Source organism: Argiope bruennichi, chromosome X2 (genome assembly GCF_947563725.1).
Source record: "Argiope bruennichi chromosome X2, qqArgBrue1.1, whole genome shotgun sequence".
NCBI lineage: Eukaryota > Metazoa > Arthropoda > Arachnida > Araneae > Araneidae > Argiope > Argiope bruennichi.
In genome coordinates, this window is record NC_079163.1 from 124,876,911 (window position 1) to 124,893,214 (window position 16,304).

At 27.6% G+C, this 16,304-nt stretch overlaps 1 protein-coding gene across 1 annotated transcript in view; it reads right to left on the reverse strand.

The window, feature by feature from the left end:
• Nucleotides 1–13,358, reverse strand: part of LOC129959630 (magnesium transporter NIPA2-like) — a 39,986-nt gene extending 26,628 nt beyond the window's left edge. Inside the window, exons 1-2 of the mRNA XM_056072503.1 lie at nt 13,160–13,358; nt 656–843 (exon numbers count right to left, since the gene is read on the reverse strand). Of these exons, the coding sequence (XP_055928478.1) occupies nt 656–812 (157 nt within the window). The 5' untranslated portion in view covers nt 813–843; nt 13,160–13,358. The remainder of the gene's footprint in view (nt 1–655; nt 844–13,159) is intronic.
• Between the last annotated feature and the right edge of the window lie 2,946 nt (nt 13,359–16,304).

Here is a 16,304-nt window from a genome sequence, read left to right on the forward strand (position 1 = left end):
TTAACAATATTCCTAGGCTGATAAATAACCTGCAAAAAAGAGAGATCTCAAAGTCGTGCTTACTTCTTGTCTGATGCACCCATATTAGATAAAAAGCAAGTTAGAAAGTACAAGAAGATTGATTACCCAAGAAAAATTTAATGAACTTATGATATTTATTTTAAAATATCTAGCTCAGCAAGCCTCTGCTGAGCACATCCTGGACTGTTTGGGACTTTCCAGAGAGGACATATACTCCTCCCCCCTTCTGGTCCTCAACTTTCTCTGGGTCAATGGTCTAATGGACATTATCTGACTTCATCAGACAGATGGAGGATAAGCCACAACAACACAAATTTTAAAATATCTAAGAATATTATAGTCTGAAATAAGATTTTTCCATGAACATTTCTATAAATTTAAACTTGCATGTACAGTTAAAACTTACATTTTCAGAAACTATGTCAGTAAATTTTCACTAATCAGTAAATTTTCCAGCAAATTGAAAACTTTAAAAAAACTTTTCAACACTGTTAAATTCTCCTTTTTATACAATAATAAAAAATAATAATTAAAATTACATATTCTGATATAAAAATTTTACCTGCTCATACCAACTCACATTAAGGAATAAATCTCAAATAAAAGAAAGCCACAAATATGTTAATTTTCTTACCTGCTCTAGTCTGACCTTGAACGCCAAGTTTTAACAATCCTTTCTTTTTTATTACAAAACTTGCACCAATAAAGAGACTTGAAGAGACTGCCAAACTCAATCCATAATAGAAATCATATATCACATGGGGGACATCAGTGTCAGTAGTATCACTCATGTTTTAATAGTATATGAATGACAGAATTCACCTACAAAAAACATTTTACTTTAAAGAATGAGCCTAGTACAAAAAAATATTACAGTATGGACTTATCAACTTTATTAACAAATGAAACATAAAGCTGGAAAACCTCATAATATAAATAGGCATGTTTCTTTCCTTTTTAATTTTTTTTTCAAAAAATTTTTTTTATTACTTGTAATGAAATTAAACTCATGAATCAAAAATGAAAAGAATGAAACTGCTGATTTCACTAACAGATAAAAATATACAAATGGATGCTTTTGCTTTTTTGTTATAGAGACATATAACTAATATAAGATGGACTAGGTAATATAGCTATTACATTCTGAATTCCAAAAATATTTTGCTGGTTTAAAAGTATTTTTTTTATTTCATGATTTTATCTAATACCATGCATATTTAATAGTTTCAAATTCTATATCTACTTTCTGACTGCTAAGAAGTATTTTTTTTTTCAATTTGCTCTTTAATTTAAGTTTGATAAAAAAAAAAACAATTATCCAAAAATTGTGCAACAAATAATAATGCCAGCAAAGCAAGATGAATATTTTCTGCAGGGTATATTTTATGCTTTTTTTATAATTAAGAAAATATTAATATAATAAAATATTATTATAGTAATTATATAAAAATATTATATAATAAAATTCTTTAATAATTAAAGAAAAAATATGAAAAAAAACTGTATTAAAACAACATTATTAATGCATAAATAGTTTAAGGATAAAACAAAATTTATTTTATTTCACCTTTGGCATAGTGTAAAAAGTATGTCACCAAGCAACACCTATTTTTGTGTTTAGCAGAACAGAAAATGATTAACATGGATGCCACAGTAGAAAGATGCAGGGAATTATAATAAAAGTTATTGTAAAAATAGTTTCTTTGCTGCCTCAAAGATAGCATTCATTTCCTCCAACAAAACAGAACATTTTAAAGATATTTAATGATTAGCTTGCATGTAAAGACAGTGTAGAAAACGGATGAAAATTTTTTATAGTGATTAGTTTGACATTTGTGACAGTCATTTGACACCATGTACATGCAATATCCAATACTTAAAACAGCAGCCTTTTTAACTTTAAAAAAATTCAGTACTATTATTACAGATAGGAATAACAATAACTATATTAGGCATCTGGAAGAGCAAAACAGGAAATATAGCAATTTTTGAAAAATTATTATTATTATTATTATTATTGACATATTAGAATATCTCTACTTGCTTATGCATAAAATAAGGAAGCTACCTCCGCTCCAATATGTGACAACAATTTTGTTTATTGAAGAGCACAAAGAACTATTTTATATCTTTCCATGTACTGGATCTCTTCATTCAAACACACAAATATTTATATTCAACTCATATAACTATATACTACTTACACAAATAATTAGCCATGCATAACAGAAATGAATATCACATAAAAAATATTCAATATTTAATTCTAAATCATCCTAAATAATATAAAAATTTAAAAAAAAAGAAAGAAAAGCTGTAAACAATTTCTCCATATAACTCCTTCCACTTCCTCCAAACACTAATAGAAATTGACAGCCATAAATTGATTCACCCCCCTTCTAATTCTGCTTTTGACCATGTTTTAATCCTGTTAGGCAGAAGTTGGAGTACTATCTACATTGGCTTAATTTCATTATAGTATCTTTATTAATTATATCTAAATCATATAATTTCTTACAAATTGTATTATTCAACAATAATTTAATATTATTTCCTTTGACAAAAGAAATACGAGTTAATCCTGTATGATAAATAATTTTATCTTTTGCCTATTCACACCATTGATCATTAATAGTTCCTTTTTTAAAAAATAAACTAACTGGATGTTAATTTAAAAGAAATGTTACATACTTTTAACCACATACCAGAAAGTAGGAATGATAATAAATTGAGGAGAAATAATTAAAATAAAACTCTCTATTAGATAATTTACAATAGATAAAAAAAAAGTGCTAATAAGAATGTTTAACTTAGTTTACCATAACCTTCCCTTTTTTTCTTCATGAAGACTGCAATTCATTCATTACCATGATGCCATGAATGAAATTCAATTCTCGCAATTACAGAAATCTTACGACCGCGAAAGTATGAATTAATGCTGTAATGGCCACAAATATGTGACAATGATGTCATATTTGTGGGTATTGGAATTTATTCATGCCATCCTGAATGAATTTCAATTCTCATAACATAGAAATCTATTAATCCGCAAAACAGGCAAATTGCAATTCTATAAAACTTAATATATAGTATCGTTTATTCTTTGTTCTCCAAAATTTTCATTATCATATCTGTCTCATGCAAATAATCAGAATTATATATAAGATTTGAACATGATTATATATAATTCTCAAAATAAAAAACAAAAACCAACAAGATATCGAACTTTTTTCAGTATTTCTTCAAAGATCCAAGCAACCACAAAGCTTCTCGAATAAATGTAAACTCTTTGACGCATGCGTACTCTACACTGTTCTAAGTTTGACCCCCCCCCCACCTGCAGAAACCAAAAAGACTTCAACAAACATAATTGACAGTAATTACTTCTAAAATCGTAATCCAAAATTACTATCAACATTTTTTCTTAATTGACAATTTTTTTAGTTTTAATATGTTATGCTATCTTCTATTAAATGTAATTAAAAAGTTAAAAGGCACTTCGTACATCATTTCTTACTGAATATTACTAGTGATGGATTTCCGACTGAGGCTGAGACGGGTCGAAGGCAGATTTAAAAAATATATATTAGTTCTAGCTACCAACTACATAAATTTGCAACAACAACAACAAAAAAATAATAATAATAATAATAAAGAGAGAGAGGGAGAGAGAAAGAGAGAGCATATTTTAAGAATAATAAAATATTAGAATTATATTAACACTTAGTCCGAAAAAATTTGTTATTTTTCTATCTCTTTCATTATGCTTATTTGTTTTTATTACTTTGTTATTACAGTATTTATAAACACTGAGTGTCTGAATAATATTGCGTGCAAATATATCATAGTAAATGAATTGAATAAAAACATATGCATTTGCACAAAACTGCTAATTTTTTTTAAAAAAAATGAATTAACATGTTGATTACCTTAAAAATATGTTGAATTGTAAAACTAAACTGATCATATTATTAAGAGAGGAACCCCATTATGCACATTGCCTATTGCTACAAAATACCTGAATCCGGCACAGAATATTATTGGTTTTTAATTCAGAACATCTTCTGGTCCTACTATAGCTAGGAGCACGACTTAAAATTAAACTAGGAAAAAGAAAACATAGGAAGAAAAATTGGTTTTACGTTTGCTCGTCTGAGGCTGAACACATTTTATTTGAATCAGTTACTCCAGAAAATGCCTGAGTCTGCATTTATCATGCAAATGTCCAGCTTCTTTATATTCCATCAACAAACTAGTACCACATTTCCCCAACACAACAACTGAATTATTAGATAAGCTGGTATGCAATAATGACTTAGAATTATGCATGTATGGAAAGTGCAATCAGTGTCAGAACAGTTTAAAAGTGTCATTGTCTAATTGAAGATATATTTATATTTGAAGATATATTATATTTTCATATTTGAAGATCAGTTTCTTCAAATATCATGGCTTTTGTTGGATTAAAATTCTGAGGAATGAGCCATTAAAACAACTGAAGAAGAAACACTGGAAGATACATTTTCATTTTTAAAACAAAAGATACATTAATTTTTAAAGCACTGCTTTGTAAAGTGCAAATGGAATAAGTATTTCAAAAAATTAAAAATTGTGAAAAGGAAAAAATATATATGTATACTCTCTTCAAATAAACTTTAGTGAGAATTTAGAAATTTAGCAAAATGCACAAAGTACACATTGAAACAATGATAAAATATCAATATATACTGCCATGACATATATAATATCTGATACAATATTACATACTCTGGTTTCTGATTAAACAGCTAACAAATATACTGTACAGCAAAATATTTAATGTTAACATGACAAGGCTGAATGAAAAGTTTGTGCATGCACTCATCTATATGTATTTAACAGCAAATTATTTAATGATCTGAAATAGGAATTTCTGAAGTTGGAAAAATTTAACATTTTTTCTGATGGCACTGGTCAGCATTTCAAACAAAATTATACTTTAAGTAACATCACTTATGGTATAACAGACTATGATTTTTTTTTGCCTCATTCCATGGTAAATGGGAAGTAGATGATGTAAGGACTTTGATTAAACGTAACAAATGGAAAATTAGAATATTATTTATCATTGGCCAATAAATATATTGTTTATATGCAGAAAAGAATGAAGTGAAATAGTAACAATTCTTATCTTTCTTCTGTTTTTTACCTTCTTTCCTTTTTCTTTTTTCTGGAAGTATGTCAAGAAATATTCAGATTAAGAATTTCCATTTCTTTTCCTATTGCTAGTAATGAAAATTGTAACTTGTGAGCTAAAATGCATATTTTTCAGATTACCCAATATAAGAATATGGAACAAAGATTTAATAATAATTTTATACCTTAAGCCTGGGTTTAAGACTCGCTAGTTATGCATAGTTAAGTTTTGGTGATAATACCTCATATCAAACAGATATATAAAAAATAGGTTTTAGATCTTTAAATTAAATTCTTTACAAGATTTGCTAATTTTAAATCATTCAAAGAAGCCTTTAATTTTTAAAATAAATAAATAAAGGTAACTAATTAAATAATTAAAGAAAATTAAATTAAATGATAATAGCAATTTATTAAAATTCATAGTGATTCAGATTTGAAGACAAAATTCAATGTGGTTGAGAGTGATTGAAACTTACAAGTATTTAAAATTCAAGAGTAGAAAAATTAAGAATTCACCTATGATATAATTTTCAATGGCTTATCATGGCAAAATTTGAAAAATTACAATTATGAAAGGAAATAAGCACTTGTCACATCAAAAATACCTGGTTAATTAAAAAATAATCACTGTAAAAATATTTACCTGAAAACAGGAGATGGCAGTGATGAAACGATACAAAATGACAAGAAGAAAACACTAATGTTATGATTATACTTCTCCTACTTATATTGTACTTTACAAAATAAATAAATCTGAAGGTGTTTTTTTCCTTCGGCTCACATAGACTCAGATCTTAATTGTTACACATATGAGTTAGACATGTTTACTATACAACCTTAACTTTAATGCATTAACTGCTAAGTGACACATTGATAAAAACAATGAATATTGACTCATTGGTGCCTTATTAGCTCAGAAATTAGCAATGCTGCAAAAAATATAAACCAATAGATTGTAAATTTAAAAAAAAAAGAAATTATTTAAACCAAAAAAGTAGGCTAAAATTTTTAATTTCCAAATATGTTATTGTATTTCAAACAATTGTTATCCAATTTGTTGCATTTAAAATATATTAAATAAATAATATATGATATGAATTCATTGAAGTTTTGTCAATAAAATGATGTGAATGTTGAAATTATTATTCTGTAAATAAATGTATGAGATCCTCCCCCATACAGTGGCAGATTGGGTCTGAAAAAATTGATTGCCAACAGAGGCCCACTTACATCTATAATGCTATCATCCGATTTTTATAATAAATATAATAGAATTTTCAAAAATGCATAAATTTAAATCAAACAATGTAAATATAATTTCTGCAATATTAAACTGCTATTATTTTGTAAATCAACATTTTTTACATAATAATATATGTGTGTTTTTTAATTTACATTTATTTGAGGTTGCAATGATATTCTATCAAGTGCTATTATTTCATATATTTTTACTTTCTTTCAAACAATGTTTACACATCATATCCAACAACAACTGCTCTAATATGATAATTCTAGCTTCATCATGCTATAAGTTCTTAAAATTTAACTTACCAATACTGAAGAATAAGAAACGTTTAAGTGAATGTTTCACGACAGTTACATAGTTTATATTTTATCAATACAAAGCATAGAAACATGTTCATCCTGATTAAAATCAGATGTATCAATTAGTAAGTAAATACAAAAAATAAACACCAAAAAGTTGAAGCTAATATAATCTGAAAATCTGGTATATATATTGTTAATTACAATATATACAACATATATTATGGGAAGCAGACAAAAACATGTATGAGCATGATTTTTATGATTGAAGCTGCAGTAAGTTTTTGATGCTTGTATAACATGACTGTTTTGATATTGTATTCTGTTATTCAGAGGGCTTTTAATCAAACTTTCAAATTTCTTTAATATTTTATATCTATAAAGAATATTTCTTAGCCAAATATAAACAGTTCAAAAATATAAAAATATACAACCCACTATATAAAGAAATTCAAACTAAACATAAACTAATCATAATATTAAATCATAAACAAACACTAAATTGCATAATATATACAAAAAACAAGAGTTTGAAGAGAAAGAATCTGAAATTCAATATTTAATAGGATGCCATAATTTTTTTTAAAGTTTATTCATTCAGTTATTATATCTTAAAAATGGATTTCAATTTTTTTTAATAATTTATTTTTCCATTTTGAATTTTGAAATTCTCAATCAACCCAGGTCTTAAGATATACAAAAATGGGAAATTGAGAATTATATAAAGAAAATGTCTCAAACATAATTAGGACTAATAAAATTTATGTCAATATGATGAGAGGTGTTATTACACATCAGATAACTAAATGTTTATTACTAATTGTTAAAAATAATCATTGGGCAAATAATCCCTCCAACATCTGGGGAAAATGCATCCAAAATGAAATAAATTTCTCATGCAACAATTTAGAAATCCTTTAGATATAAGAATACGAGGTTAGAATTTTTATTACCCTTCATATTCGTGGGCAATCTCATAAAAATAATCAGTCAGTAGATTTTTATTTTGTCCCCATTCACCAAGGTTCAATCTCTATAATATTAATTTCTAATGATTAAATGAGGAGAGGTTTTGAGCAAATATACACATCCTAGGAACCTACATTGTCTTAAGTATAAGTGGCCCACTTGCCACTGGGCAAGCTGACAGCCTGACCATTCCACCCCTGCTCTCACATTTCCATCTTCATCTAGTCTATTAATCCAAAAATGAATATTAAGTAAAATGTGTAATAAATGTTCTGAAATATTCACTGTTTTCCTATATAATAATTAATAACAATTGATCCCTGTTTATAAAAATCTTCATTTGAATAATATTTTAGAAAATTGACCACATACTTTTTTTTTCTTAGAAGAATGATTTCTAGTAAATGCAAATGAAAATTCAAGAAATCAAATATGTTTCAGTTAAAGTATCAAGAAGCCAAACTGAAACTCATAAACGCCAATGAGAGGAAATAAAATTAAACTTTATGTTTCAGGAACCTGACTATGAAAATTTCTCTAAATATGAGCCCTCAAAGATGCTTTAGCCTTCTTTTAACCATGTCTGTAGAAAATAACCTCTTTGATTTAGACTGCCTACAACATTAATGGCTCATCTGTCTCCTCCAAATGCTCTTTTGTAGTTTTGATCTTAACTGAACCCTATAAGTGGCTTTGTACCACTATTTTAGATCATTCACCCGGAAATGGTAATTCACAAAACTTGCAGGCCAAACTATTAAATCAAGCATTATGATACTGAGTAAATTTATGAAATCTTTAGCTGTACAGTTATTTGGTACGTTAAACAAAACTTCACCAACTTATAACCATTTATATAAATAATATGAATATAAACCTGCACTGTGATTATTTTGGAGTGGGAAAATTAATTGGAATTTAATAAATTTCTCAAAAATTAATGAAACTATGAGTTTCCTTCTTTTAAAGCTTAGACATTGTAGTGTGAACCTCATTTTATTTTTATATTTATTTGTAAACCAATTTTTTTATAAATAAAGTAGTGATTATTGTATAAAATTTAAGATACTAGTTACTTGTACTTTCCATTTTAAAAAAGTTCATTTCTTTCTTTGTGTATCACATAGGTTAGACTCTTCAGTTATTCTCTAGACAAAAAGCATAACTGAATGTTTCAATATTAATATACTGCATAAAAATTGATTATATTTTTATAATTAATATGAATCAAAACTTTTTTAACCCTGCTGTTGTGTTCGTACTTACTTCACGTATGTAGCGTTTGGGTCAATATGACCTGACTCAGAAAACTAATCTTTCTTGCAGTAATTGATAGGGGCCATTTAAGAAATGGCTTAAACAATAGTAATATAAGTTTAAAAATAGATCTAATAATATAAAGCATCTACAGAAATAACAAAAAAAAAAAATATTTGAAATAGAAACTTACAATAATATAAAGCATGTATAAAAATAACAGAAAAATATTCAAAATTGAAACTTACTTTCATTTATAATTTAAACAATAATATTTTACATGAGATTTGCAAATGTGATTCTTACAATTGCAGCATAACATATTAGTTTTACTGTCATTGCTTAATGGACAGAGCTTGCACCTTATATGTTTGACATAGAACAGAGTATTCTCAGCAGATCCCGATGGTGCATTTTCCTTTTTTCTCTTTATTAGTTTCACTATTTTTATTGAATCTTCACTTCTTGGTAGGTGTGGCCTTGCTTCAATGTGTGAGAAAATGAGTGATTTTCCCAGTTCTTCCAGAAATAGCCTTCGTTTAATAATAATTTTTTTTTTTTTTTTTTTTTTTTTACTCCATTCACTATATATTGAAGTCCTTAGAACAAATGCATTGTATGCAGAAATATCAAGCATGTTATAGAATACTATTACGGGCCAGCTATTTGTTTTTACAAGTGTAAAATTTAAGAGTATCCCCAGTCCCTTTAGTTGAATTATAATCTAAGATTATTAATGGTTTTTTGCCAAGTCTGTTGCTAACTTCTTTGTCATGATGCAAAATGCTCATAAAAACAACATTCTTGTTCTTTTTTGGGATATAGTTTCCAACTGTTGCGTCTTCTATAAAATAAAGTAATGAGCTGTGAACTTCTTTGTTTGGCATTTCTTCAGGAAGTTCTGATTTAGTTTTTCTAATAGTGCCAAGCATAGTCATTTTCTGTTTTAGAAGAAGTTGTCCTAAGTTGTAAGATGTGAAAAAATTATCACATGTAATATCGTGCCTCAAATACCCTTAAATAAGATCACATACTACTCGCATTCCCTGATTTTTCTCTGGCTTTGGCCCTTGTTCTTTTCCAGTGTAAATTTGTGTATTCAGTACATACAAAGTTTTACTGTCACATTAAGTACATATTGTAATCTCATATTTAGATGGTTTACTTGTTTTATATACTGTTTGAAAGGACATTGACCACGAAATCCTACTAATTGCTCATCTACAGAACATTTTCATTCGGATAATGTAATTTTGGAAGAATGTCTATCCACTTTTCCCAGATATCAGGCACTGCAGCTAATTTATCCAATTTTTTTCTTTTTTGATGAGTGGATTTATTATCAAAATGAATAACTCTTGATATGATGCAAAATGTTTCGAGGGAATATATCGCACGAAACATATTTCTGCCAGTTTCTTTATCCCATAAACTTTTTGTTGATTCTCCATATGATTTATAAACACCAACTAACAAAACTAATCCCATATATGCTTGAAAAGTTTTACTTTTGATATTTGTCCACTTTTTTCCATATATCTTTTCTTCAATATTAGTATTATTTATGATTTCGTTTCCAATTGTAGAATTGAATACTACTTCAAATGCGCTTTTTATGCCTGATACTTTTGCCGTTGCATATCTTGTGACCCCTGGAGTAATTATTATAATATTAGCAGCTGTTGATTGAGAAGAATGTGGTAGCAGATCCAACTTCCCCTTTATTTCACAATTCTTGGACTGAATACTCTCTACATAGTTCATTTCTTGAATATCGGTATCAAAATTGCTGGCAGAACTTTCACTCTCAATTTCATCATTTGTATGATCTTCATACTCGGATACTTCTTCGCTGTCAGAAACTTCTATTAGTTAGCTATATCAGCGTGACTCAAATTTCTACTAATCGCCATTTTTTCTCTCACATTCATATGCACAACTCAGTATATCAAAAAGTGAAATACAGCTGAAAAAAGAAATGTTGCAATAAGAGCAAAGAGTTTGCCCCCCCCCTGTAAATCGTACCAACTTTTGGACATTGCATGCGCTCTCTTGTCATGTGACCAAACACATACATCAACGAAACAGGTTTCGAAAACGGATAATTTACAGAAACTATTGTTATTCTTTTCTTTTGAATTATCCCAAACAAAAGTGAACATGTATAAGTAAAAATAATTTTTTTTTTTTTTGCATTGGGTCATACTGACCTGAATGATACATTCCAAAGATGTCAAGAAGATTCATGAAAATATCCCTGTACTATATATTTTTACAAAGGTATAAATTTTATTTCGGGTCATATAGACCTGAACAGAACAGCATTTTTAATATAAAGAAGTAGTTGCATTTCTCCCTTTATTTTTAATGCTTCGTATGTATGTTGAAAATTTAATATTTTACTGAGAATTTCAATTATTCATTACATGTTTCACAGTTTTGAAAAAAAAAAAATAATAAATGATTTGTTTTATTTATAATCAGTAACTGAATTATAATTTTAAAAATTTATTTTTCTACTCAAAATTTTTTTAAATGCAAATAACTATGATTTAAAAATTGTAATCCAACAAAATAAATTGAGCATGATTTGCCAAGAATTCAGTAAATAGGTGTTAATAATTGCTTATATGTTAATTCATGCTTATAAGTCAATAGAATGGATAACTTATTTTTAACTACTTCTTTTCAGCATAGTAATTATTGTCGCAATAACATTACATTGAAAAGTAATTTGCTTTGTTATTAAAAGGCTTTCAATTGTTTTCTAAAAATATCATCATATATCATTTTCTTTATATGACATTCTCGATATAGGTCAACATTCACCATTAAAGATAGTATTATCGATACGAGAAAACCGATATCACAGAATTAAAGAATGGGTAAAAAGCAATTCAATCAGTAGAGTATAACTCATTGAATGAATTTAAAATTACTCATTCCATACATCTTAAGATTTTTTCTTTCGGATGATAAAACTTATTAGCAGCAAACACTGATTATAACATTTACCGACCAAAAACTTCTGATCCTATGAGGAACAAAGCAATAGGGAAGATACTTTATGGGTCATTTAAGGTAATGTGGGAGAGTTCACATAAGGGAATGAAATTTGAATTTATTACAGGTACAATAGTTGTTATCGCCTATAAGAACAGATAAAAAAAAATCTGAAGAAGCAGTTGCAGTACCCAGGTTAAAAATAAAAGGCAAAAAGTTAAAAAAAGCATATTTAGAAAACAAAAGTGAATTTTGAATCAGAATGAAGAAATATAAAAATGGAATGAGTTGACTGTTTCTAAACCAAGTCTCGCTTGATTGCAGCTGTAGTATCTCTAAATTCAAATGAGAAAAAGTTTCTTTTGAGCTGCATATTAATCATTCAGCTGTGTGAGTAGCAAGTGAGTTGTATGCCTTTACAGATGACTTGCCAAACAGTCCCTGGCTACATTCCTCTTGTTTCTTTTTTTCAGTTTGTCTTATTTCCCTGCTTTTATGCTTCTTTTCATTGATCAAACTTTCAGAATAAAAAACTAATCAAATTAGATTTTTAAAAATGAAAATGCAAGTTTTAAAATTAATTCAACAAAGTGCCGCAGCTCTGCAATTCTTATTGATGAGCCAGCACTATAATGGCTGTTATATATACATAAATTTTCTTCAATCCTAGATTCCAAATAAATTATTATAAGTAATTGTTATAATATATTATTTTATACATTATAACAACAGGAAGATGTATGCTACATTCAATTCTTCGTGCAACAGTTAATATGTTAAAGCAGCAACGATGAAATGCCACAAAACAATGAAAAAGGCATAATTTCACCACAAAAATATGTATGATGATGTTTATGCCTAAGCAGCATATATATATATATATATATATATATATATATATATAATGTGAAATAATTTCATTTAATCATGTAAAGAGGTTTAATGCAGAGATATTTGAATATAGTAATGTTATTATTCATAATATTTTTAAGGCAATTAATGCATAAAAAATAAGATTTGCTTGATATACATAAAAAACGTACCCGCATCAATTATAGCATTTATTAAATTCTTACTTTCAATTTTATACACCACCCCTTTTATCTAGAAATTTTGAACAAAAATTTCTCATTGTGAAATTGTAATAAAGATAATTCTTCATTTATTTTCTTGATAAATAACTTACCTAGCAATTAAAATAGCAGGTTTATTTATTTATGCCTGTGTCTTAGTTTTTTTCCCCCAGCTTCGCACCTTCCTACTAATAAGATTGTCATGCTTTCTGTTTACATATGAATTCTAAATCTGTAAACAGTTAGATCAAGCAAGAAATATGCATATCGATTCAAACATTCGCATGAAGGAATCAAAGAGTACTGTCTCAAACTGCGTTCACTCGAGGTAATCGTTGGTCTCGTATGAGCGCTACTTCTCGCTCACATTTCCATTAGATTTTTTTTTTTTTCTTTCTCTATTATTTTGCACTGATTTTCTGGAAATTTTATTGAGTAATAATAAAATAAGAATTGGTAATATAATAAAATAAGAATTTTCCTCACCTCTTTTAAGACAGTATTCAACTTTTTTAAAGGAGTTTCAAAAGTTGCAGTAATTTTCAACGTCTCCCATAAATGTGGATTCATTTTGTTCTTACCCTCGTCTTCAACCATTGGTACCAGTCAGGGATAATTGACCAATGGGACCAACTTTCTAACACGTAAATTTATGACGTTCAACCTACTTTAATCCCCTTTTTCACAGATGTGGAGGCAAAAAATTCCCAAGCTTTTTTTTTTGGAGGTGGGGATAAACTGTTCGCATTAAATCATAAGACTGTGACAGTTCTTAAATTTCTCGAAACAATCTACGATTTGAATATTGTAAATATAAACACGTCATGCAAAACACAAACTTGTTACACATAACATTTATTAATTGGAGATATTGTCGAACTCTGGGATGACAGTCTTTGTTGCTAAAAATCCCTTAACCCCTTCATTCAATCAATCGTTACACACAACATACATTGATTATAACGCATATCTACATTTAACGAGACTAACACTTTAAAATTTCTAGAATGAAGATATTCATCATTTAAATGTAATCCACTAGATTAAGCATTTTTCAAGTCCCCCTTCGAATCAAAATACTATTTGCAGAAAAAGAAAGAGGAAGCTAAAAATTTCATAATCTTAGTATGGGGGGGGGGGAGAACCTAACGAAATGAAAAAAAAAAAAAAAAAGTACAGCAGAGAAAAGGTTAAATCAGTGGCTTTAATTGTCAACTCTTTGGCTTTAATAGATGTTATTATTCCCATGAATGAATTCACTTTAATAAAAACTCCACCATTTAGCTGACAAATTCTTCCTCTAATGAATAATAAAACCATTCATGTGATTTTTGTTTCAAAATAATAAAATTTTCGCAATATATATTTTGATAAAAGCTATTGCACGAAGTGTATTTTTTCATCGCTTTTTTTTTTTTCTATGTTGGAAATAAATCATAAGAATAATGTCTCAGGATTTTTTTTTGTTGTTGTTGTTAAGTATGTTTTCAGAAAATTTTAACTTGAAGAACTCAAATAGTTATATATCCCTTATTTACTACGAAAATTTTTTAAGTCAGAATTCATAAATGTTTTGTTTCAATTAAAAATAGCATAATAATAAGAAAAATAGCAGGCCACAAAATTAAAATTATCGTTTTATATTTTATTTATTATTTTTATAAATTTATTATTTTTTTAAAAAAATTAACACATACAGAAAACTATAGAATTTATTCTCCTTGAATCTTTTAAAAATGGCAGTGAATAAATATATTATAGCTGAGAAAAGTATTTTTAATTTTTAAAAGCTGCATTTGTTAGTCTCTACACTTTAAAAATGTTCGCGTACTTCGAAGTTGGCATCTTCAAAAATTTAGCAAAAAGAAAATCTCGTGACAATAAAATGCTTTAATAGAAATGCACGACAGGAAACAAAAATGCACAGAAATCTCTACAAAACAATGTAATCCCTTTTATTGGTGCAGGGAATGGCATTGACGTTTCTTGTAAAAGATGGTTCTCTTTCCCCCTTTTTCTTCTTTTATGTTAGTTGAGAATCGTTGACTTGTGTGTCAGTTAACCAATAAAAAGAATGAAAAAAAAAAAAAAAAAACGGATCTTAGAGATCTTCAAACAAATTTGAAATGAATAAATTCGGAGAGAAATATTCTGAAAATTGACAGAAAGTTCATTTTAATTATAATGCATTCGAGTACACTTTCCTTTATTTGTTCCCGAAATTGCTGATTTGTTCCCGAAAACAATAGCAATTAGATAGTGCCGGTATGTCATATCTCCCTCGGTTGTTAATAATATTCAAATCATTTGATTTTTCTAATCATATTGCAATTTATTTAGAACAAATGATTTAGATATTTCGAGGTGAATTTTTTTTTTCAATATTTTATAGTTTTTTTATATCGTAGAAATTTTGAGAATATTACTACTTTTGAAATTATTTATATTTAGTTTTTCCATACATAGTTATTTTCCCCTATGTTTCGTTTACCTCTTCACTTTCATTGAGTTTTTTTTTTTTTTTTTTTTCTGATTAACGGAGGAAAAAAATTATATGCAAGCCTACTATGAAAAAAAAATTATTGCCGTTTTAGCACTAAGATATAGATTTCGAACCAGGTTTCCCAGGTTTCAATTCACGAGGCGACTACCTCCAACGCCTATGTGGAAATCCGCCACTTGGTGCGCCACGGGTCTTTTAACAGATAACCAGCTTTGAAACTTGCTGAAGGCTCTGGATCGAAATTTCTCGAAGACTCCGGCTTCAAAATGTCATTTTCTTGCACAGTAATCTAAAAATAATTATAAATTCACTATATAATGAAATATTATTTATTAATCGAGGGATATATTTAAATAGACACAAAAATGCCCATGCTAAGAAAAAGGGTACTCTTCAACTCCTTCAATAGACAAGATACATTCTTTCCTTTGTGACTGAACCCTTCTCTAATATTAATTTATTAATAATATATGGTCAATTAATAATATATATCAATTAATGGTATTATGGTCACTAATGATGTGTTAAATAAAATGCAGCCATATAAAGTGTTATTTAGTTATAAGTTTACATTTTATTCCAATTAACTTCTATATCCATTTTCTTAACCATATTTTTTTATCATTCAATTTGAAAAATTTTAGGTAAATGATTAAGCATTATTGTAACTAAATATAGATATATTCTTAGGATACAAGTTATTCCTTAACTAAATAATAAAAGCATGATATAAGAATTAAAAACCTTTTTCCAAT